The sequence below is a fragment of the Brassica rapa genome, chromosome A04 (assembly GCF_000309985.2).
Source record: "Brassica rapa cultivar Chiifu-401-42 chromosome A04, CAAS_Brap_v3.01, whole genome shotgun sequence".
Lineage (NCBI taxonomy): Eukaryota > Viridiplantae > Streptophyta > Magnoliopsida > Brassicales > Brassicaceae > Brassica > Brassica rapa.
This window is the reverse complement of record NC_024798.2, coordinates 10,237,308-10,263,763: the sequence shown is the minus strand read 5'-3', so window position 1 is coordinate 10,263,763 and position 26,456 is coordinate 10,237,308. Positions and strand designations below refer to the sequence as shown.

At 33.3% G+C, this 26,456-nt stretch overlaps 3 protein-coding genes across 3 annotated transcripts; 1 reads left to right on the top strand and 2 right to left on the bottom strand.

The window, feature by feature from the left end:
- Positions 1–1,345: 1,345 nt before the first annotated feature.
- Positions 1,346–3,810, bottom strand: LOC103863996 (probable ribosome biogenesis protein RLP24). The gene is made up of 5 exons (XM_009141761.3): positions 2,504–3,810; positions 2,288–2,394; positions 1,989–2,102; positions 1,760–1,896; positions 1,346–1,673 (listed from the first exon to the last, which is right to left on the bottom strand). Exons 2-5 carry the CDS (start codon positions 2,366–2,368, stop codon positions 1,511–1,513), a joined length of 495 nt encoding a protein of 164 aa, XP_009140009.1. The 5' UTR covers positions 2,369–2,394; positions 2,504–3,810; the 3' UTR covers positions 1,346–1,510.
- A 6,205-nt stretch (positions 3,811–10,015) lies between these two features.
- Positions 10,016–13,196, top strand: LOC103863995 (F-box/LRR-repeat protein 7). The gene has a single exon (XM_009141760.3). The coding sequence runs from the start codon at positions 11,504–11,506 to the stop codon at positions 12,953–12,955; it is 1,452 nt and encodes a 483-aa protein (XP_009140008.1). The 5' UTR covers positions 10,016–11,503; the 3' UTR covers positions 12,956–13,196.
- Positions 13,197–23,130: 9,934 nt separating this feature from the next.
- LOC103863994 (cyclin-dependent protein kinase inhibitor SMR6) lies at positions 23,131–26,305 on the bottom strand. The gene has a single exon (XM_033289829.1). The coding sequence runs from the start codon at positions 26,026–26,028 to the stop codon at positions 25,708–25,710; it is 321 nt and encodes a 106-aa protein (XP_033145720.1). The 5' UTR covers positions 26,029–26,305; the 3' UTR covers positions 23,131–25,707.
- Between the last annotated feature and the right edge of the window lie 151 nt (positions 26,306–26,456).

Below are 26,456 nucleotides of genomic sequence, written 5' to 3'. Positions count from 1 at the left end.
AGTCAAGTCTTTTTTAAGGTTATCTGAAATGTATTGCCGTATTGGTGACAGGTCCAAATGTCCTCATCCAAATTAGCTGTTAAGAATCTAAAGCTTTTTAATGTATTATTAAAGCATATCCTTCTTCAAGATTCCACCATGAAATTTGACTAAAATCATTTGTATTTTCATCACTTAATCTAAGGTTGACAAAATTTCAATAATATATATGGTGATCGAAGTGCGACAAGCATTATATGATCTTGACCTGAACCAGGTTGGTTTGGTTCAATTGTTCATGGTACAGTTCTTTAAGATGAGAAACGATGACCTTCACAATCTTTTAAGGTGGTTTAAGATTGGAAAAATGATTTCACGATATGGCTAGCCATGCAGACTAAACTAATATATAGCAATACAAAGTATATCTTATACATGACAACTTCTCTTAATTTTATGATGTCATGTAGTTAATTTCATTAATCCAAAAAACTGAAATGTGCACACGTTAAATTGACCGTAATTTAATTAAAATTTGACTCGATTTTTTTTTTTTTGTCATCAACTTTTACAGACTCATACTGACTCTCTAAACCAAACTGGGTGATCTGCATCCATGTGAACAACAAAAGGCGGCTACTGTTTAACACTGCGTGCTAGTCTATCCGCCATTGTATTTTGCGTTTTTTGGTATATAAATAAATTTGACTCGATCTAACCTAATAAAACAAAATGAAATTTAGCCACAGTTTTTAAATCAGCTCAAATTTTTTTTAAAAATATTGGGACGTCGTCTCTCTGTCGTGATAAAAGAGGGAAGCTATACGAAACTAGGTTTTCAGTTCAAATCAGTGAGAGAAAAATAAATTTGTGAAATCTTGTGGGATTATTGACAAAAATCGAGAGAAAAAGAGATGAGTTAATAGATTTTGGGTTCGATTAACTTATTTCTCGATTTTGCCATTTTGGTTAATAACCCTGAACAATTTCACTTTTTTTTTATCAACCCCTGAACTAATTTCCTTTCTTTCTCACTGATTTGAATTGAAACACTAATTTCCTGATTTTTCCCTTTGTTGTGATGGCTTGAATTTAGTTAAATTACATTCAACTAGGTCAAAATTTAATTGATTAAACAGGAGAATTAAAAGGAGTTAACATTTTCAACTTTACTTTTGGATTATTAAGTTGAAGGACTTTATGTATAAAATATATACATAAAATATACCTCGTGCTGGCCTATCATTTTTCTTTACGTAGAATGCTTCCATCAGGCTCCCCTAGTCCTAGCTAACCAACATCAGGCGCTCCTAAACCAAGCTTCAGAACTTGAATTCTTTGTTTATGGAAGTATATTTTCAAGATGAAAAGAAAAAGAGATATACTTAAGAAGAAGGCAGACATAAAATACTATGTATCAGGTAATTTAATTCAAAACCAAAAAATTCTTAAAACACTTTTTAAAAAGACAACACGAGCTTTGGGGTAAAGTGAATACATCTTCTAAATGGATTCTCAAATGTTTCCACAATCACTCTTCCATGGCTTCGTTTTGAACAGACTTGTTGCTGGAGACCAAAACTTTCATCTTCTCTGAATCTTGTTGCTGAGAACCTGGTGCCTTGATCAAACTAATGTGCTGATCTAACTCAGTGATTGCACTCTTGAATATCTTCTGTTTGTTAGGCTTCAACCTAAGTCCCACACAATAACAAAAACCAATAATCATAAGAGTCTTGAGAGATTTAAGGAATAGGTATGTATATTATAAATGCATTACCTCTTATTGATGTGTTCAGCTTCTCTAGTGCTTCTGATCTTATCAATCTTCTTAATGGCCTTGAGAGTATCCTCTGTAACGTTCCTATCATACCTCTCGGGCCTGTTTCTCTTCTTCTCAAACTCAAAAGTTTTATCCTTTTGGTGGAAAGGAAGACAGGCGTGATGGTGAGAGACTTTATCTAAGAGAGCTATAGCTTCCTTTATACTAAAAGAGTATTAAAAAGTACCTGAGTCATGTCCTTCCCGTGTGCAGCTCTGTAGGCTTTAGTCCACTTGACCTTACGAGGGTTCCTCTTCATCTTGAAGTTCTTGTGGCATTTAGACCTACAGAACCGGAAAATCTGCAAAAGAACAAGACTTGTAACTTAATCACAATATGCTAAAGAGAGAGTGCTCGTCTGTAAAAAGAATCTCCCAATCTTATATACAAAACTCATATCCACAAACACAATTAAACGGTGAGAATAGACAGTGAGTTCTAAATGAGGCAATAAACATCAAAGCCTAGTGACTTAAAATGATATACCTTGGCATCGTTGCGGACAAACTGAATACCATGTCCAGGATATATCGTAGAAGAGCAAAACCAACACTTGACCAATCTCATCTTGTCTCCTCCTCCTTACAAGTTCCCTACATGAATCACAACATACGAGAGCTTCACGCAGACATCTAACTACTGGTTTCGTTAAATCATAAAGAAACTAATCGAAAGCAGTTTTGATATTTTGGGGAAACGAACCTGCAAGTGATACTAGTCGCAGGCGAATTAGGGTTTGGCTCAGAGACTCTCGGCGGAAGGAAGAGTTGTAAGAGACGACGGAGGATGAAGAGAGGAGAATCTCTCTAGGGTTTATGCTGAAGCGTAGGCGGTGCCTTTATATATGTGGCTCATCATAAACAAGTTCATTAATATTTCAATTTAAAGGCCCATGGGCCCAATGCCAACCATTTTGTTATGTTTCTTGGCCCACTAAACACGGTTATTGCAATGAAGGAAAATTTATAAAGCTTCGAATGAGAAGACAATGGTGGTATTATTAATAGTGCCTAGCCTTGTACAGAATTTTTTAAAAAATCTGCCCTAGCTTAGCTTTCAAGGCCACCAATAAAAAAGAAGAAAAATTAGTTTTTTTTCAACAATTCAATTACATAAAGACACATTAAACTTTTGATACCCTTTTCACCAAAATTAATGTATTTTTAAGTTCACTAGAACCCCGAACAAAAAAAACTCTTTTATAACCTTTCACTTTTTTTTTTCTTTTGATTTTTTGGTGTTTTTAGTCATACTGATTTTTTTAACAAAGTCATACAAATTTATCAAGTTTCTTTTAGCGAAATCTTCACATAATGGATGTTACTAACAAAAATTTTTTTTTCCAAACAAAAAATAATCCACATCTGTTTGTTTCTTATCGATTTCATTACTTGAGTTTTCTTTTCCAATCATCAGTTGTACCAAAACAAAAAGTAAATAATTCATAGCTGCTTGTTTCTCTGCCGCTTCCTAAAACTATGAAAAGTCGGCAATAAACTGTTTTGGGCACTTTATTTACATCAGTTAGTTGATTGCAAAAAAATATTGTGGTATGCGATCGTTTCTGTTAATCCTAGTGAAATCAAACCTTTCAAATTGATTCTCCAAGTATGGAACTTTAAATCGAAACATAAACCATCGTTAAAATCAACCAAATTTTAGTACTTAAAAGGAGAGCAGTAAATTTACTTTACATAAACTGTCCAAACACTAGTATTATAGTCCTCGTTAGGTGAATAAATTTGAGTTTCGTATTCAATAGAGATTTGATCTATCTTTTCAAAAAATTATTGAAATGCCTAACTTTGATCAAGTTAATAAACATAAGACGATTTAGAAGAATTAAACCACATAATTAGGGTTAAACCTCCTTTTTCTTCATATTGAATATCTTTAATTGTTGCTTAATTCATGGAGAAAAGTCAGTTCGTCGACAATGAATTTGAGATATCAGCCATTGAAACATCTTCTTTTGCTTCTATGTCCAATATCCTCATCAATTTATTGTTGTTGTTGTAGTCATCTTTCACCATTCTAAATGTCTTGCAGAAGTTAGTGTATATAAAGTTAAAAGCATAAAAGAAAATTTACCTCAAGGTTCTCTAATCCGTTTAAGCGTTTAGAAGGTGATGAATGTATCATTGAAAGATTTGTTTGATTTATAAATTCTGGAGCTAGAAAACCAAGAGGGCTTAATGAGTTTTTTTTGTTGTAGACGATAATGTGAAAGAAGTAGTTGTTGTAACAGAGAAGAGGGTATGCCGGGATTTAAAGCTCTGCAGTATGTGGAAGGGAGGATAAGAGGGAGATGGGAATAGTGTGTATATATTGTGTTTGGGGATTTGAAGAGCTCGGCTGCCAAAAGAGAGTTACATCAATTAATAGCTTAGATGGTTCGAGTGGTGGAGAAAAAACGTTATGTAGGAGAATTGGAACGACGTAGGTAAGGGTTTCTTGTTGAAGATTATGAGCATATTCCATATTCCGAACATAGTCAGATCTAGAATAAATTTAGTTGGAGGCAAAAAATATTTCACTAAAATTTTTTTGGGTGGAGGTGTTTCTATAGATTTTATAATATTTGATAAACAAAATAGAAAATTAGATGAAGCACGGGCTCCATATTGTATTCTCTTGGTCCGTCCCTGACTACGAATTGTCGACACATAAAAAGTTGAGTTAGACTGTAAAAAATGAATCAATTTCAATTATTATTAGTTTAGATGGTCTGGTCCTTCTGGTGGGCAAAGCTCAGTTGTGACATGGCAGTTGAATCATTATGACTGGAGATTTTATTAATTGACATGCATAGCTAGTTGATTACTTATGGAAGCACCTTAGCTACCGGTTAAAGTTTAAAGATTTCTAAATCCAGGGTTTGACTACCAGATTATGCAATTTATTGCAGATTATTGAATGTGAAGCTTATCAGAAGTTTCAAAGTACTGCAGGCAGAGCCGTTCGTTGTAGTCATTTGCTGCAGAGAGAACATGTCCATCGTGGTTGTCGTACATGTAGAACCGTCTTTCGATCCAACTGTTTCGAGAAGAATTTCATCGTGGAATCCTTATCCGTGAAATTGTTCATCAATATCACATATGTTGCAGGTAGTTGATCATCATACGTGATAGAGTTAAAGATTATACGATGATATATTGTGTTATCCGGTGTAAAAAAAAGCTAGTTGATTACCCTATTCTCCTTTTATTGTTAGTAAATAAATTAACTCATTTTTCTATTCAAATTTTAGCTGAAACTTACAACTTACATGCGTTTCTAATTTCGTAATCAGAAAAATAAATAATATTCATACACGAGGATGACAGAGTATATTCTTCTTTTTTTGGTCAAAAACAGAGTATTTTTTTTTCTCTCTATGTCACCGAGTCAAGTTTTTCATAATAAAGGGAATTTGCACTAGATGGCTATGAAAGAAAATATAATTAACTAGATGAATAAGTCACTGTGCAAATTCTATAAACCCAAATGTACCCCTGCATATCTACCTCTACCCAACTCTCTCTCTTATGTCTCTCTCTTCTCCCTCCTCTTCCTTTCTTCCATGGGGTTAACGGTGACATCTCCAGTTTCAGAATCATTATTGCTCCTTCCCCCACCTCCTGAACACCGCCATCTGCTCTTCCTCTAGATATACTTGGTGGGATCCCTGCCCCCGACCCTCCTGATCCTCTTGACATGTTCGGCGAATCAGATTTGTCATCTCCACCTGCCTCTGTTTCACCATAACAGTTGCAAGGTCTTATCTTTTTAATTGTACAACAACAGCTTGCTCGGTCTGTCTGTTGCCCGTACCTCTTAGAGTGAAGCTTGTTAGGCATTTGCTTCTCCCTACTGTTGGTTGCAGATCTTGGATTTATGATTTTGTTTGGAAAAACAATGTTTTTTCCATGTTCTTAAGTTTATTTTCTAAACTAGTGGTATTCCGGCGCTACGCGCCGGGTTCGTATGTTTTATTCTTACATGAATTTATAATTTACATGTATTTCGTCTACCGTCTTACTCTCGCACATGCACCTCCACGATGAAGTTCCATACACTTTGGGCGCCGATTCGCTCTCCTGCTGAACTCTCCATATTGTTTATTTTCTTCAGAATTAATCATTTGAAAATTGTTTATATTTTGAAGTAGTTTGTTTCAAATTTCTGTAAAAATTTGTTCTTAAATTGTCAATTTTAATTATTGTAATCTTTTGGCGTATGTTTATTTGATTAATAGAAACTTAACCTCATTATCTTATGCGGTTAGTCATTTTTTCAACAATAAAGGTTAGTGGGACAATGTGTATTGTCTAAGCATTTCTAGGTCAATTTTTACTCAACATGGTACAAAGGTCAATTTTTTTGTTATTGCAGATTTGTTCAGAGTAATCTCTAAAACTGGTGATAAGCTAACCTGCGTACAGCGTAGAGTTATTTTGAACACCCTCAATACTGGAAAATGTTGATTAAGCAGCAAAATCCAAGTAATGGCCCCACAACTCAGGGAACTATGAGCATGCATATGAATCATCAGAGTACTCTGGTGAGAATTAATCATGAAGAACTAAAAGATGGCCGAGTTTTGGTATGACATGGCTGCCATAAGGATGGATAGAGAGCATGGAAACTTGACCAAGGAAAGTAGCTAAACATGAATCCGACTCAGTCTGCTGGGATATTATGTATGCCTTTCTGGATCACATGGTTTCCGTTTTGGTTTCAAACACATCTCAAGACCTGCCCGTCAAGTTCACTTGCTAAACGAACTCTGTGATCAGGTTTTATGATATGACGAACCTACACTAAAACAAATTTTTATCCCTGAGTCCACCATTTTTACAATTTGTAATAGCTTTATACCTTTTGTATCACTTCACATCCGTACAACGGCAGACAAAGTGGTACTATCTGTCCCATGAGTTGATTGGCGAGTTTGTTTCTCCGTGATGGGTTGCCGTATTAAAAAACTGAAACAGGGAAATGTAGTATAAGACATAGGGTCAAGTTGGAACAGACCTTCTGAATGACATAATTTCCAAACACATCAGTCATTAGTTTGTAAGCATGAGGAAGAACTTACCCAAAATCAGCTGCTTTTTCTTCTCAATTCCAATTCTAAAGCTTTTCCTGATTGAATCGGCTCGTCTGTTGATTTGCAATAATAGGAAACAAATTTTTAGTAACTTTTATTATCATATCATAGAAAGAAACGAAAGACAAAATCGTGAAAGAAAAGTTGAAACTTGCCTGAAAGGAATAAAGGTTTGCTATAGTTGCTTCTCCAGCCTCTTTTCCGTTTCTCTAATTTTTGTCTCCACCTGGAACAACAAAAGAAAAACATAAATTGAATATGAACCAACAAACATAGCGTTTAGCAAAGGACCATCATCTAGGAACTACGCAAAGAGTAGGGATGCCTAAAACCCATTACAAAACATATAATACCATTATCATAGCGAGACTGAGTTTCATCCACAAGACTATACAGTAGCTCGTGTCTTTAATTCATTTTTTGAAAAGAAACAGACAATAGTAAATGTAAGAAGAAGCGCCTTGTGGCAATAAGATCACGGTTTGAAAGAGAAACATCAACGCTTCTCATTCGTTTGGTGTGGCCACTTGGTAGCATAGCTACGGTACGACTTTTAATTGTGGGACTCAAAGAGCTCCTACCTATAAGCACTATCAACTCATCATGTCCATTGAACTCTGCAAAAAAAAGTTTCAGACCCAATGAGATACTGAGATGTAGCTAATCGACCAAAAGAAAAGGCTTTTTTATTATGAGATGTAGCTAATCGACCAAAAGAGAAGAAGGCTTTTTTATTACCAGAATTTTCCTGCCGGGCTTGTCCAGAAATGTTAGAAAAACTCTAATCCTTGGCTTCGCAAAACCCTTATCAATGTGGTTATATTGGTCTTGGGCTTCCCTCACCACTCCATTATATAGTATGAGATGATCTCTTGACTCCTTCTTCCCTTGGGATATTAGAACTCCTTGTAACCATTGCTTGAGCATGTGGGGTCTCATTCACTTCTGGTCTGACAGGAGCAGAAGCCTTCCTCTTGAAAGAAGGCGGTAAAATAATGGACGGCAACTTCGAAGGATCCTTCTCACTACGTTGATGTAGAGTAGCGGTTTCATACTCCATCTTCTCACCACGCACATATGGAGTAGAGGTTCCATTAGCAGTCTTCACCTCATCAAGTAAACTCCCAGTTTTACCAGTCACCATTGGTTTTGCCTTGGAAAGGGAATCACTTTCAACACGATCAAGTTGTAAAAACTTGGTCTCCGCATCTTTCATCAGTTCTCTCTCTTCAGCAAGCTGGATAATGTTTCAGAATTATAAAAAAAAATCATTAAAGACCAAACACTACATGTAACATCCCAAGGACACAAAAAAAGAACTCATGACATGTAAACAACAAACAAAATAACAAAAGCTGGAAGCTTCTGTTCTGAGCAGAAAGGTAACATTATGATCATTTAGGTAAATGCTTCTGCTTGAAACTGAACTCTAACTGAAACAGTAATCTCAATTAGTACAACCCTACAATAAGCAGCATCGAATCCGAACTTCGCTAATAATAAAAAAAAGGATCTTTCTCTCGAGGATTAAAATCTGGTCTTTACAGAGTTGGATTGACTTGGCACGCTGGTCCATGAACTGTAACAGACATTCTTTATCATCTGGGATTTGAGTTGCCAACACACTTGCTTCTGCTTCCTTTTCTTCAAATCTCTGTTTCTTCATGTGAAATTGTTGTTCTTAAAGGAATGGTAAATCACACTTTAAACTCCAACAGTCTTTTTATCCTCTTAAAAATCATTGAAAATAAACAGAGATAATACACATGGTTTAATCACAGCTAGCAAGTTACAAAAAACTAACCCCTATAAACTAAAGCCAGCAGGAAACATGACCTTCTTCTGATTGGCAGTTTAACTGAGTATCCAGTCCCATGAATGAAGAGTAGATGACTGGTAAAAAATATGCATAAGCAAACACATGTCACCTTAGACAGAAAATTGGATCAATACCTTAGAATATCCAACATTACATATTTTCAAGCAAAGTGCAGGACTTCCGTAAGCTTCAGGTGGAGATAGCAAATTTGCTTTACAAAGAGACCCGGAATTTGAATACACACATACAATCATCAAACATCGACATAAATAAAACATGTGTCCTTGAGCTGAATGAACATTTTTACTCCAGATATAGACTGATAAAAGAAGAATCAAGCCTGAACTATATTCAAAAAAAAAAGAAGATTCTTTAGTTAAAAACAGAGACGCCTTAAACATGAGATAGATAATGAAGCTTGATTCTTCATCCCGTGAATTTATTTTTCTTCTTTGTTCGGAGGTCTCCACTCCATACTTGTATCGTTTCCATCCTCAAACTGATATACCTGAGAGATAATGGTAAGAGTACTGATATAACTCAAAGAAACAAACAGAATCTTAATCCTTCAGATATAGGCTGATGAAAGAAGAATCAAACTGATATATCTACAATCATAGAGAGCACCCACCATACCACTTTCTAGATCTTCCGCCAACCTGCTTAAACCTTAAACCTGCCGTAGCTTAGAACTGAATGAAACCATAAACCCACCGTAGCCTAGATCTGATTGACTTGTTGATTAATGGTGAGGATTATCAATTTCGATCTAGGAGCCGAGCAACAAATCGTTTTTCTTCAATTGTCCGAGTAATCTTAGTTGCTCAGTTAAATAGATTTGTGAGGGGATCTGAAGAGGGGGTTGATTGTTCAGTTCGATCTGTAAAAGCGAATGAAGATGGCAAAGTAAAGTAAAAAGACATTACGTTTCAACTTAAAAAGAAAAATTGTCAATCGACGAAATTCAACGATTAGTTCATACGGCTTTTGTCAGTAACAAAAAAAAACAATGTGTAAAATTAGGAGAAGCCACGTGTCACTAATTGCCCCATGCTCTATTGCTGAGGTGGAGGCCTAAGGAGGGAGAAAAGCCTCCTTTATTGTATAAGATGTATGGTTTATGTGATCCGGTTAAATGATTCTATTTGAGATGGAACCTAGATTATATTTGGATTACTTGCCCTCAGTTTAAGAAACCAGGAACCAGTTACGACAATTACCTCAGGATGAGGATTTTGGTTGCAGATCTTTGACATACAATAAAAATGATATTATTGTCATTACACCATCAATCTACTACCAAATCTGCAAATATGAAAAAGCTATGACCATCTGCCTAATTACGGACCACTTTTTGTATATACACCTAGCCCATAATAAATCTATCAAAGAAATTGGGAGGGTAATGGTGTACATTTAAAAAGTATTGAATCACTTTCTTTAGTTGTGAAAGCTTATAAAAGTTTCTGGAATTTTTTTCACACGCGCCTTACATGCATATAAACACACGCGCTTATCCCGTTATTAAGAAAGGTCGCTTTATCTTTCTTTTACGCCATTTTCATGTTTTCTTTAACTCAACCCTCAAAATCACCTACACCTTACTTGACGTTCCTCACCTAATTTTATAAAACTGAATAAAATAAGTTATTTGTTCCAGAAGTTATGATTTTTTTTTTTTTTGAAAAATTGAAGTTATGATTTTTCCATAAGCAAAAAAGCTTTACTCTTGTCTTGTCAGGTTAATTAAGTAGATCTTATATATTTCAGAAGTTATAATTTTGCCATAAGCAAAAAAGTTAATTCTTGATAGATTGATGAAATAGATCTTTGGAAAATATTTGTGAACCGAAGAAAAAACTAAACTGAAACCAACCTAAATTTGGAAATTAAAAAAAAATCAGATTTGGCATAAATATTCAAGTGAATTCGAAGTTAGTAATTTAGTATATATAAAAATTTGTATTGAGATTGGAAAACGATAATTGGATAGATATCAAAAACTAATAGGAATATAAGTACATATCAAAATATTATTTATAATAATTGAATACTCAAATTTATAAATTTAAATACATTAGTTATTTTTGAATAATTATGATAAATTTATGTACTTTAAATAGTCTATGAAATATCTGAATCAAAATATGTATATGGTTACTTTTTTTTACCAACAAGAACTATAAAAAATATGCAGTTACTTTCAAATAGAAATACTCAGTTCAGCCCATTTTTAATTTTTGAAATTTCCCCTAAATTTGGTTAGGAATACAAAATATTTGAACCATATGTATGTGGTAACATTCTAATAAAAACAACCGACTTTAACTGTATCTGATTCTGACGGATATCAACCAAAACCGAACTTAGTCCAAAAACAAATACGCAAATAGATTATTCCGACGCCATGGCTTATAATGAGCGTTAGATTCCCCAAGTCTTTGAAACTACTGTAAGTTTATAACGTCATGAGAAGTATAACATTCGGTTCTCTAGAATAGAAAACTTTACGTTTATAAACTTTTTTATTAATTAACCAGATTTAAATTTTAAATTTAAATTGATGGTATAAAAAGAAAGCATTTCATACACAAATACAACTCAATTTTATCAACATTCTTTTGTGTCTCTTGCGTGACCGAAGAATCAACAACACAAGTGTCTGACAAGACCAAAGCCACGACACGAAAGAGGAACACATAAACGTCCATACCTCAAACAAAACTCTTCTTCTCTTCTTCTTCTCTTCTTCTTCGATTTCTAAATTCAAAAAGTCAAAACTCTAACAAAAATGGAGGAAATACTATTCGATGAGATTCTCCACGAGATATTTACGAGATTGCCATCATCGTCTTCTTCGTTACCTACTTTCGAATCAGTTCCTCTGGTCTCCAAGCGATGGCTTCGTCTCTACAGAGCCTCGAAGACTTCCATGTCCTTACGAGTCAACCCTCACGACAGCTCGGTAATTACCTTTTTACCCTCCATCCTCCATAACCATCCTTCTCTCTCTTCCCTCTGCTTCGTCTCCGACCGCAAAACTCCGATCCTATTCCCCTCTGCTGCGGAATCTAACTTCAACGATCATCTCATCTCGATCGTCTCTTCTTGCTGCTTTAACCTTCGAAAGCTCTGTTTCTTGGTCAATCCACTTTCTCCGTCTTCCTTGCTTCATCTCTCTACTTCCTCCTTGTCTCTCACTTCTCTCTCTCTAAAACTGTTGGGACCCGTTTCGTTCCACTGGGTTGGTTCGTTTCCTTCCCTCAAGGACTTATCAGTCGACGTCTGCTCGAGAAACTCTTCAGATTCCTTAACCGGGTCAAACCCGAACCCGGAAGTTGTCGAATTGGGTTTGGAGTCGGTTTCCTTAACCGGAATCCAGTCAGACGATACCGGAGTCACCTGGTTGTGGAGGAGATGCAGAAAGCTAAAGAAACTGTGTCTGAAATCATGTGGAACCATCGGAGAAACAGAGCTCTTCGCTTTGTGTCTGAAGAATGTCGAAGAGATTGAGCTTAGGACGTGTAGGAGTATTGCTGACGTGGTCCTGCTGAAAGTTTCAGAGATTTGTGAATCTCTTAATTCTCTGTTGATCTACGACGGTGGTAACAAAGACGGTTTGGTTCATTTCATGAACAATTCTAGATGCAGTGATACTTTGAAGACGTTAGATTTGCGTCTACCTATGGATTTGATGGACGAGCATCTCGTCTCCCTCGCCGCGAATTTCAAATCTTTATCTACTCTTAGGCTTACGAGCTGTTACTTTGTGACGGGTCACGGTCTAAAGGTCTTAGCTTTAAGCTTTAGCTCGAGTCTTGAAGAGCTTTCTTTGCGTAGCTGCGACGCGGTTGAGAGAGAACCGGGTTTGTTGGCGACGTTAGGACAGCATTTGGGGAGATTAAGGAAACTGGAGTTGTCTTTTAACGAGTGGTTATACGACAAGGAAGTCGTTTCGATGTTAGCTTCTTGCAGTGGTTTGGTTGAGTTGGATTTGAGAGGATGCAAGAACTTGACAGGTTCAGTGTTTGTTTCTCTGAACAAAAGCTGTGTGAAGTTGAGGAGTTTAGACATTGCAAGCTGTCGATTGATTCAGGCTGGTGAAGTGGAGGCTTTTGTTATGAAGTCACAACGGTTGAAGAAGATTGTAGTTGAAGAGAACAAGATTACAGAGGCTGCCATGAAATGGGCTTCGAGTAAGTTAATTGACGTTGTTGCTCTTGATTCAGATGTTCCTTGGTAGTTACTTGGGTTGGTGTTTGAACAAGAAAAGTAACATATGCCACACACAACAAAACTGTCTATGTGATGTGTATATAAGGCGTAAGTGTATATTACATGAATAAAGTGGAAACCAGTGATATGTTTTTCTTTTTCCAAAAAGATTAGGGGTCTGGATGTACATTTTGTGTAAATTATTGTGTTGAAAATTTGTAAACTGGTATGGATTCTGGAAAGGCAGAAGGAAAAGATCTTGCAAACAATTGTAGCAGTGATTTCTATAAACAAACTTTAGTAAAAGTATGGGCTTTGCTGATAATATTGGGCTTCTGGGTCCTGAAGGGTAAAATAGTTACATAAAAAGCAAAAATATAAGAAAGTCATGACTAATGGCATTTTCATATATTCTTCTTAGTTATCAACTTATCATATGTCAAATAAATTAAATTTAGTTGCTCAAACAAAAAAAAATATGGCATACGAGTCTAAAGCCAAATTAGAATTCTTTCTAGCATTTTGTTAATTTCACGATAGAGTAAATTGTATTTTTTTAACACATAGAGTAAATTGTATATCAACTATAAATACATAGAGAGATTATACCTTTATTTTGTATATGTAATCTACAATTATTATTTCGTTTATTTTTTAAGAAAATGCTGAAAAAGTAGATTTTGGATTTTCTAATTCTAAAACATCAGAATAATATTTGTGAGAGAAACAATTATTATAAATGTTCTTTTGGTTTAATTCTATAAAATAAAAAATGAATTTTGTGTGTAAATTAAATGACAAAACCAAAATGCCCTTTCCAAAATTAAACATGAGAAAATTACATAGAAGGATACAATGCGACGTGTGTTATGCTGAGAGACATATTGTGTCTTTGGCACACTTTCTCTTGACAACTATCTTTTTCTAGATAAAAATGACTATGTTTTTTGTGTAAGGAGAATCTATTTCTTTTAAGGAGGCAACCGTAAGGTGAGTAAGTTGAAAATGAGTTTGTGTTTAGTTGTAATAAATGATAAATGTTAAAACGAAAAGGTAAGTATATGAAAAAAGTGAATTGTTTAAGGGCTGAATCTATTTACATACATAAGATCTAACAACTGATAATATGTGGACACCATACATGTGGACACCATATATGTGCCAATTTGTGGACACCATCTATGTGGACAAAGCAATAGGTGGACAAGAGAAGCGTAGATAACATGATTTTGATCAAATGTTGTAAGAGGGACATTTCCTTCTTTGTCTGTCTAAGAAGAAAATGAGAATGGTTTATTAATTTCTCATATACTCGATTTAGGTATTTAGATAGCTGGTTTCGAATTGAATAAAGAGGAAAAGAATTTGTGAACTGACGAAACTTTTGTGGACACAATTTAGTGGACGAAACTTCTGTGGACACAATTTATGTGAGCATAGAAAGTGTGGATATAGAAATGTGGATATGAGTTGATAAGATAATTGTTGTTACGAGTTAAAGTATAGAGTATTTGTACTCCCTACACACAACTTTCCTCCTATTTGCACTCCATACCCTATTTCCCTTCAATTTTTTCCCCCATCACTACCATTTTCTCCCAATTCAATGGTATCCCACTCTTTTCAGTATATTGAGCTAATTTGCTCTAAAGTATATAACTAAAAAGTTTGGCACAAAAATCAAGAGGATCTACGAGAAAATTAAAGAATGTTGGAGTCAAACTGAAAATATCCAAAAATGAAAGGACCATATGTGTAAAATAGAGTAACTTGACCATTGGTGCTTCTAGAGCTTTTTCTCTGCAACGGAAGCAACAACGAAGACTTTGGATGACCGCCACACAATTTCAACTAGACTTCAACTTTCATGTCCACAACGACCACATCCATACAATTGCTTTTGAAATCATAATCTAACCTTCTATGTCGGTGGCTGTCTGTAAAACCAAACGGTAGAGAAAACACAGGCGGCAGCGGCAGAAAACAACATGAAATAGAGAAAGAGAGACAAGGATAAGAGTTTGGTCTCGTTTGTGAGAGTTTAATTGATTTAGGAATTTATAAATTGGTCCGGTTTCAATATGAAATTAAGATTATTTGTTTAAAAAAGGAAATATATATTTGTTTTAAAAAGGAATATTATTTGTTTTAAAAAAGAAAATCAGTTCTGGTTAGTTAGAAACTCTAAAGAAACACACAATTTCTTAGTTAGAAGTCATGTTGGTAAATTCACTAAAAGAAAGTGTTCTTTAAATCTAAAATGTCTTTTTGTGTAATTGAGAATTTGGGATGTGTAGTAAATTTTTCATTAAACATCCTTTTCTTTTGTCTTTTCACATGTAAACATCCTTACCAAATCATACACTTTGGTTCGGTGAGCTTCTTTTTCCGTTGAAAAAAAAGCTTCTTTTTCCAAGATAAAAATATTTACATTTACTTATATTCTTACTATAATAAATTTGCGGCGTCATACGTGACGAATGGCTACGTCTCTCAACATTCATGAGAAGTTGAAAACCATTTGCAATTATAAATAAACCCAGATAATGACGTGTCATCATTATCTGCAAGTGGATCAACTCCGACGTACACATGTATAGCGATGTCGCGGACAAAACTCTGCCGCCACAAACTAGCTCTATTCGCGCCAAGTTATTTGATTTTTTAAAAAAGTTATTCGATTTTCTTTTCTTTTAATTTTTATTTATTTCTAGTTTTTCTGGTTCTTTAATTTCTCCGCCATAGTTAACGAGGCATGACGGAAAAATAAGTAACCGCGTTGAAGGACATGACGAATAAAAAAACTCATTGGCTTTATTGTGTTTCTAACTAGCATTTTTGAGGCAAACTAAAGATTTGTACGGAACTAATTACACACTCTTTAACACATTAAAATAGCTTTACTCCTATTCTTTAAAAATGATTTATCTACAATATGGATTGTTTAAATCAAAACAAACCGGCTTGTGGATAACCAAGTGCCTGACTGGTAACGTCCGTTGAGGTTGTATGAAGCAAAATAAAATAAAATTTACATTACATAAACTGAATCATTTTAGTTTTAGTTCTCATTTTTTACCACACTATTAATTTTATTTTTTTATTATTTCATGTGCGAGTAAACAAATTTCTACAGCTTCATTTTCGTTATCTGTAATCTATTTATTTAAATGACACAGATATGTATTATCTATATGCACTCGTCTTTTCATGAGTGATACAATTCTCTTTTTAATAAATTATTTAACAATTATTAAATTATTTTAGTACGTATACTAAAATTCTATGAAACTAAGGTGAAGAACGTCATCGATACCGTGGCTAAGTCTGTCTGTGGTGTGCGCTTATCTCTTTCCTCTTACTGCGTCTGATCCATTTGCTTTCGCTTTTGTTTGATGGTTATAGGTTTCCACTGCTCTTGTCTTATAATCCTTGTTGCTTAGGTTTTCTTTTGGCTCCCGAGAATTCATGTAATTCTGCTGGCTCTTGTCTCCAGGGATTTAGATTCTTGCTGGCTCTGTGTATGAAATTTGTATCTCATCTCTGAATCCTTCAGTGAAAAATGAACTTTCAGTGTTAATTAAAAAAAAACTAATACAAAAACCTACTAAAATATATGTACTACTTTTTTTTGGTGTGAGTATACGTCCTATATAACTAACTAAAATCAATTAAAATAATAATTTTAATTTACATATAGTTCTCATTTCGGCCCTTCTAGCATAGGATACCTTGGCGGCCCATGTTACGTGTTCAGTGTCTTTTATTATTAACCTAAGAGACAGTGGAGAAAACTTCATGCAAAAAGGTTAAAATAACTCACAAATTGCATTGGATTCGTTCTCTTTCACTTGTTATTAATACTATTTACATGAAAAGAATCTTATAGTACATATATAGCCCGCATTTCCATTGTTATTTCCTCGAAGTTTTCTTACTTATAGTTATAGTTTATAATGTGGACTATGTATATATTCACGTGAATACTATATATATATATAAATATATATATATTAATATTCACTAGTCCAAATAAACTTTGAAAATATTGTTTATACTTACTAATGAAGGTAAACTAATGAAAACTATTCATCCTCAAACCATATATCCATCAGTGCTGGCCCTTGACATAATCGGAGGAAGCATGTGCTTCCGGCCGTTATATTATTATGTAATTTATCGGCCACATATTATTGTGAATGTGCCTCTAGTCTAGTGGTAATATTGTCACAAAGCATTGCAAGGAGGCTGAGTTCAATCCCTCCATAAGAAATTTCTTATTTTCCAGCCTTTTATTTATTATTTGCTTGTGGTCTCAAAATATGTAGGACCGGTAATCCATATAAAGGTGTTCTAGTATATGATCCCGAATATACAATGCAAGTATAACGTGATGGTAAATTTGAATTTTGACGGTAAATTGACTATACATATTAAGTTATGATTCATCACCACCACATTTTATGGATTCACAAACCCTGTACTTACAAAACATATGTTTGGTAGATGGTTCTTGACTTCTACATCACAATTTTGTAGCTGTGGATGAACTTGGAAACGGAAAGATACATCTGGACAAATTCAACTTATAGGTATAAGAAAAAAAATTGTATTCGGAGCTAGAAATACTTGGATAGGTAACGGAAAGTGTGTTACGTCATTTTACCTGCTAAAAACTTAATTACTATGATAAAATCTTAGGCATGGACAAACTTTTCAACATAATTTAGAAGATAGCCCTGATACAAAGAAGATTTTAATCCTTCAAAATTTCCTACATTCCTCGAAATTATAATGCAATTACTAATTTTTTTAGTTAAAACTGCACTAGCTTTTCATAGGACATTTTTTTTATCTTGGTTGTTTTATATCAGTGTAGCTTTACCAAACCACCTCTTGTTTGAGTTAAACAATACTTTCGATGTAAAAAACGGTAGATTGTTTAACTCAAACAAGAGGTGGAAAAATGTATTGTTTAACTCATTTTTGTAGGCTTTTGCAATTACAATTTGTCAAAATTTCATTTCTTTTTTTTTGTAATTAGATTATCAAATTATCGAATTTTCATTGTTAAGAATATAACACCATTCATTTTATAATGCATAGAATAATAACTAGAGCTTTTTTGTTCCAGTTTTGTTCTCAATATCAGCTGGTACACGATGACAAAGAAACGTTGTGCTATTTAGTTACATATAGTATATAAAATCATGTTATACTATTTTTATAATCTCTGATAATCTAAAATTAAATGGAAATCAATATAATCTACAAAGTTTCATATTTGAATTATATGTGTTATCATTCAACATAAGTAGGAAAGAGCTATGGAATCTACAAATGCGTAAGTGATTAAGGAGAGGATCGATGTAGGTTTTACAATTTTTATTTTGTGATGCAATATGAAGCCAAATGTTATGTTCTATTTGATAAAATAGCATATATTTATATCTATGGAGTCGAATGTAGTTCTATTATACTCCAGCGTTTATGGTGAGTCAATGCAAATTATCTCTCTATTCTTATGCTTGTTTTACAACATCTTTTCCGAAAAGTAAAATAGATCTCAAAACAAAATCGGGGATTATTAGATTAGGACGAGAGTTCACGGGTTGAAGCTGAGGTGAAGTGATAAAAGAATGTCAAAAGTATGATGGATAATCACCCCTTTTCCAATTACTCCTCTTAATGGCCCATCACGGCATCACCATAAAAAAAAAATTTTACTTTCAGACTGTACAACATATGATACAATTATGTTTAAAACTAAAATATATAGTATATCTTGCAGGACGTTATCAAAAACATTATACACAAATATAACAAGAGAAATAATGATTCTACATACTTAGTGAATAAGATGATTATGACCTCCTTTTATAGATCTTTTTTTTGAACTAGTCTTTTTATAGATCTTATAAACGTACACATCACTACAAGAAATATCGGTATTAGTAGCACACCGAAAACGCTACAATAAAGTTTTCGTAGCGTTTTCACAAACGCTAGGTCTGCTGCAGCTATGGTAGACCTCCCTTCTATTATAATGTTTTTTTATGAGCTATAATAAATAGAGGTATTGTAGTATTAATTATGTTATATAAAATTTTGTTGTGACACTTGTTTTGTGCTATTGTATATTTTAATGGTATTTTCTTCGTGCTGTAATATAATTTTTAACGAGATTTTGACCTGCGCTTCTCAAGCGCATATATTTTTTGGTATTAAGAAATAATTAGGTTGCATCAATTTAGGAAAAATAATTAAGCTGCATCAATTGGAACAACCAAAATAACTAACTATATAATGCATAAAAATATAACTTTACATAAATAAGACTTATTAGGTTTCTAACGAATAGGTCCAACAATTTTTTTTAAATAGATTTTTTAAAAGCCTTCTCTTTAAATAGTATAGATAACACATTTTTAGTGCCATGAAATTTGAAAATAAAAATAAAAATAAAAATAAAATTAAAATTAAAAAATAAATTTGATTATTAATTTAATTAATTTTGAGACTTAATCCTGTTTAATATTAATTTTGGTTTACAACTCATTTCGGTTTATAGATTAAACTGGTTTACAAATGACTTCGGTTTATATTTAAACTTTGGTTTACAACTGATTTTGGTTTATAAAGTAAACCGGTTTACAACTTTGGTTTACTAAATCTAAAAATACAAAAAATAACCCTAACTCCTTTGGCACCGCCTCCTCCGCTGCTCTGCAAAGCTGTTGATTGATAATAGCCAGATCAAGGTTAAAAGTATGATGGATAATCACCCCTGTTCCAACATATGATACACTTATGTTTAAAAAAATATATAGTATATCTTGCAGGACCTTATCAAAAACATTAAACACAAATATAACAAGAGAAATAATGATTCTACATACATACTGAATAAGATGATTATGATCTCCTTTTATAGATCTTTTTTTTGAACTAGTCCTTTTATAGATCTTATAAGCGTACACATATTCTCAACATTTTATGAAAGTCCCATCTATGACCCACACTCGTTTTCCTAATTGTTGTTGTCAGCAGTAGAGTTGAATTTAAGGTTTTCAGACATAAAACGTGGTCCAACATTTTTCATATTAGATGAAGGCCCTGTTCGTTTGTACATCTAGAAGATGCATCCATCCAGATGGTCTATCTAAATGTCTTATCCAGATGTTTCATCTGGGTGTTATTTGTTTCTTCATTTCGTTCATGCATTCAGATGAATCATCTGAATGTAGCTATCTTCGTTTTTTTAATTTGTATCTCCATCTAGGTGGATTTGTTAATAAAATGATTAAAATAATTTTTTTTTTACGTTTCGGCGAAAAATAGCATTTTTACGGTTTTGGTGGAAATACGTTTTTATGGATTGGCGGAAAATACGTTTTGCGGTTTTGGCGGAAAAGTAAGCTTTGCAGTTTTGACAGGAAATTTTTTTTTTTTGCGATTTTGGCGGAAAAATGCATTTTTGCGCTTTTGGCGGAAATGTGCATTTTTGCGTTTTTACGGAAAATGTGCATTTTTGCGTTTTTTGCGGAAAATATTTTTTTTTTTGCAGTTTCGGCGGAAAAATGCGTTTTTTCCGGTTTTGACGGGAAAATGCGTTTCTCCATTATGGCGGGAAAATGCATTTTTCCGGTTTTGACGAGAAAATTGTGTTTTTCCGTTTTTGACGAGAAAATGCTTTTTGCGGTTTTGGCCAGAAAATGCTTTGGGGGGGGGGGTTGGCGGGAATATGCGTTTTTGGGTTTTGGCGAGAAAATGCATTATTTCGGTTTTGGCGGAAAATGTGTTTTTTTTTCCGGTTTTGGCCGAAAAGTGCAGTTTTACTGGTTTGACTGAAAAGTGTATTTTTATGGAAATATGCGTTTTACATTTTTTGAGGAAAAACACATTTTCCGGTTTTGGCGGGAATGTGTGTTTTTTCAGTTTTTGCGGGAAAATATATTTTCCGGTTCTGTCGGAAAAAATGTATTTGCAAAAAAATAGAATTTACGGTTTAAAAGTAATATTTTTATTTTAAAATGTCATTTTTTTTATTTATCATTTTAGACTGAACTAGATGCATCTGCATCCAGTTGCACCATCAAGACTCACTTTTATTTGAGTGAGAATTTGAGATGAGTTTTTAAAAATTCAGCTGGGTGATTCATCTGGGTGATTCATCTGGATGTAACATTATAATGCACAAAACGAACATCGAGGTGAATCTTCACCTAGATGGATTACCTGGGTGAACAAACGAACAGGGCCGAACTATATTTTATTTTACAAGTGGATTAGTAGCAAATGATATATTTGAGTAGATAGAAACTGAAAATACACAGGTTAACAAGTATAGATAAAATATAGAGGTTTACAAGTAAAAAAGCAAATGGTATGTATATTTGAGACAATGACAATTTATATGTGGAGTTGCACGATCTTTTGAATGATAGGGATGTCACTCTTTTACCAAGATTCTAGACGCGTTGCATTTTCATCATTTTACATTTTAAAAGTTCTAAATTTGAAGCCTAACGGTATTGGAAGAAACATTTGTCTATACTATTAATACTAGTTAAGATATATGCTTAGTCTTTTTTTTTTGGGTGCAAAATTAGCTAATATATTTGCTTAGTCTCATCCGGAAGAATATGTTTGACATGTTTTGTAAAACTTTAACATACAATATAACTTCGGAATTCTGATAGCATGGAAGTAAAACTTTCTTACAATATACAGTGTTTCATGTACAGAAAATTGTATAAAAAATAATGTATTATACAAATGCTGTCATTACGTTAATTCTATCACTTTATATATTGTTATTATACATAGAGTAAGAGAGATTGATTGTTCCCCTACTGAAGCACATGCATTGTTGATCATGTCTATATAGACAAGTCCGATATGTATGTATCTGTCCAAATAAAAGAGAACCAAAACTCCGACAGTACAGTAAAAGCAAAATATAAAATTGTCTAATGTTATGCATGCACATCATGTTCTCACAATATATCCATATATATGCATACAAGAATATCCAAAATATGAATAATAGATTGTTTAAGATTCACAGAGAACTATGTTTGTAAATATGCTTAATTAAACAATGTATAGTTGATTTACACAATGTAGAGTTGATAAGAAGTTGATTTATGCATCGTGAATTCTTACATAATTACATATTTTAGAGACCATTCTCTAATAAAAAAAAAAGAAATTAATCAAAACAAGAAAACATTCTAATGGTAGCCTAATTTAAAAGAGTATGGTGTAAATTCGTCTGACTAGAATTCGTTTTCTGTCAAAAACAAAGTTGGATAATTCATGATAAATTTGGACAGATAATTAGATGAAAGACAAATTGGCTGTAAAAGCTATTTTGGAGCACTGCGTAAATCTGTTTGTCATGGGTTCAATTTCTTGTGAAAACAAAGTTGCTACTGCGTAAATCTGTTTGTCATGGGTTCAATATCTTGTGAGAACAAATTTGCTAATAATTGACCAATCTAAATTTGAGATTTGGCTCGGATAGTTATCATGATGGTGCAGTAACAAACGATTCAGATACTCCATATAGTATTGTTTGGAAAGTCATTTCAAATTTAAATCAGACAGCGCGATAACTAGTTTATTCTATAACGCAAGTACATTTTTCACAGAGATGACATTGGCTAATCAAACAGTTCAAACGGTGTCTTTTGAACATATAATCAATCTCGGATTCAAATTCAAGCCCTAAATCTTTTTTACTTCAAAGTTCAAACGTTTAAAATGTTTTGTATTATATACAACACGGCATCTACGTCGAAAAAGAAAACAAAAATGCTATTATATTTGATATGGTGAAAATCTCTAAGACTAATAATAATTTGACAAATTAAGAAACACAAATGGCAGCTTTATAATTATAACTTAAAAGTACACGTTAATTTAAGAAGAAAAAAATGTACGTAAGCTTGATCCAATATCATTAGTGACAAATGTAAGGTATGTTTTTTTTTTTTTGGTTCTTCCAGAATAAGGTCTAGGTATTTGCATTGCTACAGTTTTGGTCTGAGCTTTCTTAAAATCTAATCCCTTGCATAATGATTTCTCTAATATCACTTTTATGGATTGGATTTAAACTATAATCCACAATTGACATGTCATTCTATTAAACTAATTTAAACTTGGATTTCCTTTTCTCCGTTCAACTTTACATGGCAGTTTAATTACTAAGTTACTGAATATTATGTAGAGAAAGCAAAACATAAGAATACTTAGTGTCGGTAGCGCATTTCAGTTGACAAACACAGAAATATTCAAGGAAATAAAATGTCTTAGTTCCTATAAATTCAAGTCGTGACGGTGAACTATAAACTCGTTCACAAGAATGATCCAAACTCGTCATAGTCTCCCCAGTCCAAACATCTTAGAAATAAAAAAGAAAACACTAGACTGGTCGCTATCGCGTGAAGGAAGCAAACAAAGCGTTAAGTCCCACATTGGATTCTCTTATCGCACCGTTATTCTTGAACCTATTTTGTCCTTTTCATGACTCAAACCACAAGAACATAAAGAGAGTGACGATTAGTGATTTACATGCAACACATATTTAACACTGAAATAGTACTGGTGCGTAGCATGAGTAATTGGTAATCATAATGTCTTAGACGGTTAATTAATTAATGTATACTACACAAAGTAGTAGTAAATAAAATAAAGAGACTGGACTTCTGAGTTTGCAATTGTGACGTAAAAAGCTCTTTAACCTAAAAAAAAGAAAAACATTTGTTGGATGGCTTTAGAAGAGGCCTCCTTAAAAAGGTCATGCATTGGAATCCTTCAGTCATTTTAAGTCACAAAATAAAACATTACATGTGGGCATTGTAAAATTGTTCATTTCTTCTCTTTTTAAATAGTTTCAATCATATGCCCATCTTTTTCTTTAAAATAAAACATGTGAAATAAGATCCCACCATATTATTTGTTAATGAAAACTGTCTTTTCCCACATCTAGAACATTTGATAAAGTAAATCAAGCATAATTATGGAAAAAACTTTTGTAGGAATTTTTCAAACACTCGGACAGCAATATATGGATCTCAACCTATGAAGATAACAACATCATACAGATTTCTATGAAGATAAGTAAAGTAAGTATATGGTACGGTTCAATCTAAACTTAAACCATATCCAAAAAATCTATCCAAAAGCCGATTCAACACTCGTTATATATAAACTATAGCCAAATTGATATGAACTAAAATGAAATTAAAAACATAATGAAAATATGATTGTTAAAATTCAAAATCCAGAACCGGAACTGAATGAAACACTTAGAACATCTTCAACACAGTTTTTTTACTTTCTTCTAAAATAGCATTTAGATAAAATTACTCTAGCTCATCTATATTTTTTTGCTCTAAAATAGAGATTACTATTTTTCCTGTATTTATAGAAGAAGAAATAATATTATTTTACATTTTACTTTATATTTGAAGATTACTATTTAAAAACACATTATATCAAACCTTATTTGTATTATAAAATTCTTCTATTTTAAAAGAAAAAAACAACAAAATACGCAGGAGATGGTGAACCGTGCATCAAATACTCAAAAACATGTACTGAGGTAACCAGTGTATTAGTTGGCGGGCAAAAAATAATAATTCCAGCCTCTATGATGATGTATATCGAATATTATCACCTCAAAAATAACAAAAGTTAGATCAACAAGAAGGGCATCAAAGGCTTGACGTGTAGGCTTTTTCTCTTGTGTAAATTATTGGTCAGTTTTACTGGTTAAGATTATTGGTACGTTTTTTTTTATAAGCGCTATTAGCTGATTAGATTGGCTCCGAAAGGAAGGAACACACTTAATAGTAAAAAGTGGAATAGACTGAAAGCATACTATACTACCTGATCCGAGTTTAAAATATTTTTTTGACTAATGTCAGGTGATGGATCATCTGTTACGACCCACCATGTAAACCACTTGAGCTGAAATCTAAACCTACATTGGTAAATAGTGATAATTTAATTTTCAATGGAATCAAAATTAGAAATGTGAGTACATCAAACTCTAACAAATTGCCATTAGGCTATCACCGCTTGTTATTTCTTATTGGTACGTTTTGCTAACGCACTTCCTTTCTGGTCTTCGTAGGCCGAATCTAAAAGGCTCTAAGATTTTAATTATCTACATTTTTCTTTTATCAATCTATAATTATCTACATCTAAATTAGTATTTTACAAGTTGTGACTGATATTTGTGCATATACAGTATGCATAATCAGAATATTCATGAAACCGAGAGATAGATAAAACCAAAGTGATGAAGTAAATATGGAATTAAATCAAGTTTAGAGGTTAACCATTATCATCGTTAAATTACATCTTTCACTGTATAATTTACAAAATGTCCTTTATAACAACAGTAGATTTTAAAGAAATTAATATAGCTATATGACTTATAGATAGAACCAAATGTGTTGTTCAAAAAAAAAAAAAAAAAAAGAACCAAAACAAGATATGGTATGAAGCTAATTTAGAAACTATCCATTATCATGTTTGTACAATAAACTTCCCGTTATGACAAAAAAAATACAGAAACTAATCTCTAAGGAAATCATACACTCTATGAAAAAAAAACTAAAAAGAGCAAACTGAATTTTGAAAAGCATACACTCTAAGGAAATCATTAAAATCTAATTACTAATATTGTAACTGAAGTTTCATGGCTTGTAATTAATACGTTACACGACTAATATACAAACTCACTAATATTTTTGTTTCTGTTACTTAACGGCGCCGTATAAACACCGTCTCTAAATCGTCAGGAGGCGTGAAGAACTCTCTAACGGCGTTACTCCGACACTTCAACGCCGGCCGTCTCTTTCTGGGTGCTGGAGGACATTTCAATTTCTCTGGTATCTTTGCTTCCTTTGCAGTTGGCGTCGTCGAACATTCTTCCTCTTCTTCAACTTCGGCTTCAGTCTCCGGTGCTCTGAGTTTTGTCTTCACCGGCTTCAGTGAAGCCCGAATCCCGATTCCGGCGATAACCCATTTCTTCCCGTCGAAATCTAAACCGCCGTCTAATTGAGATTTCTTCGAAAAACCCATATCTCTTTTCTCTGTTTTAACTCCAGAAACAGAGTACCAAAAAGGTAAAAAAACCAGAGAGTTGTTCCACTTGTGTAGGAAACAAGAAGAAGAGTGGAGATATTAGAAAAGATTGGTTCTTTTTGAATCAAATGATGAGAAGAGGAATCAGAATAAGGAACACGAACAAGAAAATGATTAGAGAGAATAAAAGGAAAGGTTTTAGAAGTAGGAGAAGAAAAATGAAGGAGAGTTGTGATAAAGAAAGCTTTAAATAGTCAAATAAATATTCTCTCTCTCTCTCTGCGTTTGCAAATGCTGACTCTCTGGAAAAATAAAGAAAAAAGGGAAGTTTTTGAAAAAGAAAGAAGAAAAAGGGGTAAATTTGTTAATTTTCAAATAACTAATTTTTAGCTGCCCGATAAAATTTACGGGTAGTCTCTGAACCA

Coding starts and splice junctions, on each gene's coding strand:
- LOC103863995 (XM_009141760.3), top strand. CDS start 11,504: ATGGAGGAAATACTATTCGATGAGATTCTCCACGAGATATTTACGAGA.
- LOC103863996 (XM_009141761.3), bottom strand. CDS start 2,368: ATGAGATTGGTCAAGTGTTGGTTTTGCTCTTCTACGATATATCCTGGA. Junction 2,103..2,287: donor TTGTCCGCAACGATGCCAAG/GTATATCATTTT, acceptor GTTCTTTTGCAG/ATTTTCCGGTTCTGTAGGTC. Junction 1,674..1,759: donor GCTGAACACATCAATAAGAG/GTAATGCATTTA, acceptor TGTGGGACTTAG/GTTGAAGCCTAACAAACAGA.
- LOC103863994 (XM_033289829.1), bottom strand. CDS start 26,028: ATGGGTTTTTCGAAGAAATCTCAATTAGACGGCGGTTTAGATTTCGAC.